This window comes from Micropterus salmoides, unplaced genomic scaffold (genome assembly GCF_014851395.1).
Source record: "Micropterus salmoides isolate LMB-PRFRI ecotype aquatic unplaced genomic scaffold, ASM1485139v1 Ms_hic_scaffold_3492, whole genome shotgun sequence".
NCBI classification, from domain to species: Eukaryota; Metazoa; Chordata; class Actinopteri; order Centrarchiformes; family Centrarchidae; genus Micropterus; species Micropterus salmoides.
The window spans coordinates 26,857-32,124 of NW_024042809.1; the positions used below are offsets into that span (position 1 = coordinate 26,857).

At 40.9% G+C, this 5,268-nt stretch overlaps 1 protein-coding gene across 1 annotated transcript; it reads right to left on the bottom strand.

Moving 5' to 3' along the window:
• Positions 1 to 420: 420 nt before the first annotated feature.
• Positions 421 to 4,418, bottom strand: LOC119884487 (slit homolog 1 protein-like). Its single transcript, XM_038694890.1, has 5 exons — positions 4,267 to 4,418; positions 3,925 to 4,136; positions 3,130 to 3,254; positions 2,706 to 2,914; positions 421 to 2,045 (listed from the first exon to the last, which is right to left on the bottom strand). The coding sequence occupies exons 1-5, from the start codon at positions 4,361 to 4,363 to the stop codon at positions 1,783 to 1,785; spliced, it is 906 nt and encodes a 301-aa protein (XP_038550818.1). The 5' UTR covers positions 4,364 to 4,418; the 3' UTR covers positions 421 to 1,782.
• Positions 4,419 to 5,268: the final 850 nt, after the last annotated feature.

Here is a 5,268-nt window from a genome sequence, read left to right on the forward strand (position 1 = left end):
GATCCTCTCAGCTGCTATGTGGCAGCCTTTAAAATCTGGAGCCTCATTTATAAAAATGTAATTATATTTATACTTTATACTCACGCAGGTTTTAAGAAGCCTGTTTGTAACTTAAGCACCTGTGACATATACATTTCAAACTAACTTAAAATTGACATCACAATCACAATCAGCGATTAACGCTGTATATAATTCAAAACACCTTGAGTCTGGCAATTAATTCCTCACACTTTTAATAGATAGTTCCTATCACATTGTACATAAAGCAAAGCAAAGTTACATATGCGTCCCAGACTGAGAAACTGACGAAATATCCTTATGGTGTATAAAAACAGGTCCTCACAAATATACAAGTACAAGAAGCACCCCCCCCCCCCCCCCCCGTGTCATGAACGTGTCATGAACGTGTCATGACCCCTCTGCTGTCCCCAATGAACCCTTTGACCTTCAGGCTGTGCATGGTGGTGGGTTGACCTTTGTATTTACATTCGGATTATGCCTTAAAACTCAATGACTTGGGTTTTAAAATGACAGTTTAAAGATTTCTACTGTGAGCAAAGGTTTCATTTGCAATTCAAGTGTTTCTTAATTTAAAATGGACATAACCCTAAAACAACAACCTTCATGAACTTATTGTCTAAATTTTATTTACAAAATATGTCATTTGTTATGCTGCTGTTACATTGAGCGTGACATCAATTCCTCAGTAAGTAATAAGTAAACTCAAACTCAAGAATACATAAACTATCTCCTGATGAAACAGACCGGAGCGCATTTACACTCTTTAAAAAAATGTCCCTACTTGTTATAGCCTGCATTCATTGAGTTGTTGGGTTGTCAATGATATTATAGCTTCCAGTGTTTTCTGTAGCTCCATTAAGGAATTAGAGGGGATGTGTTGTAAGAGGAAGATTTGGACAGAAGAATGTTCAAAATATCTCTAATCTGCACGTTATTTTGCTTCTCGAGTTTATGCTCATTTCACACAATGTTGTGAGGCCGATGACAGGTTGAGGATTTAACGTCCATGGTTATTGTAAGATCAGCACATAGTCTGCTGTACCTCTTCTGAACTACTTCAATCACACCTTAAAGAACAAACTGAACATTTGGTGCTTAAACCCTCATCAGTGTGGCAGCCTAACAGAGAAACAGCAGTCATGTCTGCAGCAAACAATTAAAAATTTTTATTTCACCAATTGGCTCCTTCATCAAACTGACAGACCTCAGTGCTGCTGTTCAGAAATACCTGCACACAAAGTCTGACATTGCTGATATTTAACACGTGAAATTTGATTGACAAATCTTTATTTCATAAACGAGTCCCCAGCTTAAATTAGTACCTTTATTTCTCGCAACAGTCGTCGCTCACCGTCGCAGCTTTGGGGGGGAATGAAGCGCAGCACTCAACTAGCAACACATCAGAAACGCATTTAAGAAGGCATACAGAGGCTTTTTAACACACGGGTATTAAAAATGAGCTGGAGTTAGGTAGTTAGCACACAGGTTCTCCTGCCTGGAGCAGGTGGAGAGGAGGAAGATGACGATGAGGTTGACTCGTTGATTTCATGTTTAAAGAGGGAAGAACTGTCTTATGTTACAAAACGGCGTCTGTGCGCAAAAACACACAAAACAAACACAAAAATATCCATTTATCAGTGACAGAATCCCTACAGTGTGTGAACCTCTTTACCTTGGTGTGTGTGTGTGTGTGTGTGTGTGTTGTGCTTGGACGTGTGTGTGTCTGCATGTGTGTATGTGCGCACCATTACTTCCACAGTACTACACACACTCCTTGCAGCCACATTCCACAGGCTTCTCCACGTCCTGCGTAAATGAGGTTCCATCGTCGCATTCGAAGGTGAGACGCCGACGTCGTACCCTCAGAGGAGCGCAGCAGGAAGCGACGGTGGCAGTCGGCTCGGTTCCCGCCTGGCACCGACCCTGACATTCAACCCAGGAGAAAGGCTTGGATGTCTGGCAGAGGACGGACCCGTGCTGCAGCCGGTGGTAATCTCTCACCGGCTCACCTCGACACGGGGACTCTGTGGATGGGGACACACAGGGAGGATTAAGAGATAACCAGACCTGGACCAACCTCAACCAAACAAAAAACAAGACAATTGGACTTTAAAACTTTCATTGGAACTACATTTTACCAAAGCCAACAGTTCTTAAAAATGACACTGAGGTCTGTGGATTATTCAGAATCAGGCCTGCCCACAGAAAGGCCCTCCACAAATCTGCTTTACTCATGTCAATGAATGCTCTCTCTCTCTGTCTCCAGACATGGCCTGCTTATGATGTTTTGATGTTGCGTACAACAAACATTACTCATACGAGGGGGTTTTCACTATGAAACAGGCTATATTTTACTAAAGAAACATTAAAAAAACTTAGTTTTTTGTTGTTTTAATAAGCAATGGTGAGTTTTTTGGTTCAAAATGAAATTTGGTTATCTTTGCTTATATAGTGATGGACTGCATGGATGGATTTGGATGCCAGATCACCTTTACGCTTCATGCTGATTCTGAAAGGCCTCAAGCAACAATTGGTGGGGGTTTAACATGTAGTGTAACATGTTTAAAGCACCACCATCACCTAATCTGACATTGAGCATCTCTAAAAACATTTATGTCACATGGTCATTAGTTTGCAATTGAGAATAAAAGCTGGTCCCACCCTTATCCCTCGTCCTTCCTCACCTATATCACAGCTCTCTCCGGTGTATCCCTGCTCACAGACGCAATGCTCTCCATCCTCTGTCTTCTGACACTGGCCATGCAAACAATGTAGACCCTGGCACGAACCAGCTGACTCCCCCTGCAGGTTACACAACGCACCGCGATATCCCTCCTCACAGTCGCAGCGGTACGTCTTAGCGTCCAGTGCCACACACACACCCTTCACACACCTGGATTGAAACAGAATGAAAGCAGGGGGAGATTAAGAGAATGGACTCAACACAAAGGACAAATCAAAATTGATTATCATCTTTTTTTATTACATTAACACTTTAAATTAAAATTTAAATTATAAATGAATTTAATAAGGAACAATGTTTAGAAAGAGGACACATTTCAAAGTAAGGTGTGTGATTTATACAACATCTGAACAAACTGCACTCACTTGTTGCCTTCACACGGGTTGACACCAGTTGCTGTGGTGACAACATCCGTTCCAGTAAGGCCTCCTGTTATTGGCTGGTCACAGTGTTGTCCTGTCCAACCTGTCTGGCAGTGACACTGGGGACCCTGTGAAAGACAAGATGTTTACTAGTTCACTTAATCCATTATCTGTGAAAACAAAAATCACAATAAATGTTTATACCTGAATAACTAATAAAAAGATACATTTTTGTTAAACAATTACCCTTCTCCTTCTCTGTCTCCTTTACTGTGTGGCCCTTAAACTTTTCCTACTTTTGCAACAACATTTCAAGAGAAGAATAATATAATCATTTATATATATAGCACTGTGTTGAACGAAAACCTTGGGTTATGCTTGTTACTGTTCAGACCAGAGAAATATGCTGCTCTCATGAGTTGATTGTGCACAATTAGTAGCTCCTTCATGTGAAAGTAGTTTTCCATCCACAGCTCAACCTTTCTTTAATTTCTTCTATGGCATCAAAAAAAATCATTTATCCGAGGGGACAGATTGACAGCTGGTCTTATTTGGAGCAATAGTATCAAGAGCTAAGGAGCACCATTTGTAAAACTGGTTAACGGAGTCATTAATATCAGAAAACATAAGCGTAGTCTTGGAGAGCTGAAAACCTGCAGCATAGTGCCTCTTAAAGATGCGAGAATGTACAGTTTTTCTCTGAGAAGTCAGTACTGACTGTAGAACGTATCAAAAAGTATACATTAAGTATACATTTAAGATCAGAAATGAAGCAGGCTGTTGTAAGTTGGCTCCTACCTGAGCAGCGTTGGGCTGGCAGATGCCATGCAGACAGTAGAGTTTGCGGCAGGCCTGACAGCCGGGCACCACCCCCGGCTTCATGTGGCTGCGGGTAAAGTCCTGCAACTCGTGGTTGATGTAGAGGTTCCTGATGCAGCCATGGAAACTAGACGTGTTGAGGGTCTGAGACGAGAGACCCAGAGAGGCGGGCATCACCTCCTCAGGCATACCTGAAGAGAGAGACCGTTAGACAGAAATCAATCTTGGGTAATATATTTTTTCTATAAACTTCTGGTCCATGAATAGAAAGATTTTTAGGAGTTTAGGAGTGTTTACCCTCTGCTGCCTCTCTGCTCTTACCTCCAACGTAAAGAGGCGCCTCCCCCGTCACCAGCTGGCTCCGGCCCTGACTGTCCAGAGTTGTCGGCTCTCCTCCGTCCACAGACAGGTTCACCATATGATTAAACGTCACAAGCTCTACAGTGTGAAACTGCCCGTCGTTCACCGTCTCAGTGCTGTATGTAGAGGGTGTAACACACATATTTCATAAATAATGTAACATAAATAATACATTTACAATGTAGGAACTTAGCACAGGGAAATATTGACAAAAAGCAATGCAATCATAAACCAAATAAATATTATTCCCTGTTTCAATATTCACAGGGGAAAAGAAAGGTAAAGGCTCAAAACAGGTCACCATTTGATCACATACACATTGGACAAAATTCCACAAATGTGTAAAAAGGAAGTTACAAATGTAACATGACCCACAAATTGGCAGAGAGCAATCTGCAAATGTGCAAAAACTGTTTTGTGTGTAGAAGTAACGCTGTGTTTTTGTGGATATGATTTTACGCAGCACAAATGTAAAAATACATATTTGTAGATATTGTGAAATATTTGCTCATCATAGTACACATTTGTGGATTGTTTTCTGTGGGTTACAAATATTAAAGTCCAATAAAATCTTCCATACTTTTGGCTGCATGTTGACCTGAAACATAGTGATGCCTCAACACAAAGTAATAATAATAATAATCCTTATTTGTAGAGCACTTTTCAAAAACAAGTTACAAAGTGCTTTAACAAGTGTAAAGAATAATACAAAAAAAAGATAAGAGCATGAAAATTTAATATAAAATTAGTAAAATCAATAATAAAAGGGATAAAATAAAGTCAAATAAGATCGGGAAAAGCTCTCCTATAAAAGTATGTTTTAAGAAGGACTTAAAAGAGTTCACTGACTCAGCCGACCTATTTCCTCGGGCAGGCTGTTCCAGAGCCTCGGGGCCCTGACAGCAACGCTCTGTCCCTTTAGTTTTCAGTCGAGACTCTGGAACAGACAACAGACCTCTGCCC

What these genes read in the sequence shown, in the direction of transcription:
- LOC119884487 (XM_038694890.1), bottom strand. Translation starts at nt 4,363, where the DNA reads ATGGTGAACCTGTCTGTGGACGGAGGAGAGCCGACAACTCTGGACAGT. An exon ending in GCCAGCCCAACGCTGCTCAG is followed by an intron (nt 3,255 to 3,924) that starts GTAGGAGCCAAC and finishes TGTCTTTCACAG; the next exon opens with GGTCCCCAGTGTCACTGCCA. An exon ending in CGGAGAGAGCTGTGATATAG is followed by an intron (nt 2,046 to 2,705) that starts GTGAGGAAGGAC and finishes CCCCATCCACAG; the next exon opens with AGTCCCCGTGTCGAGGTGAG.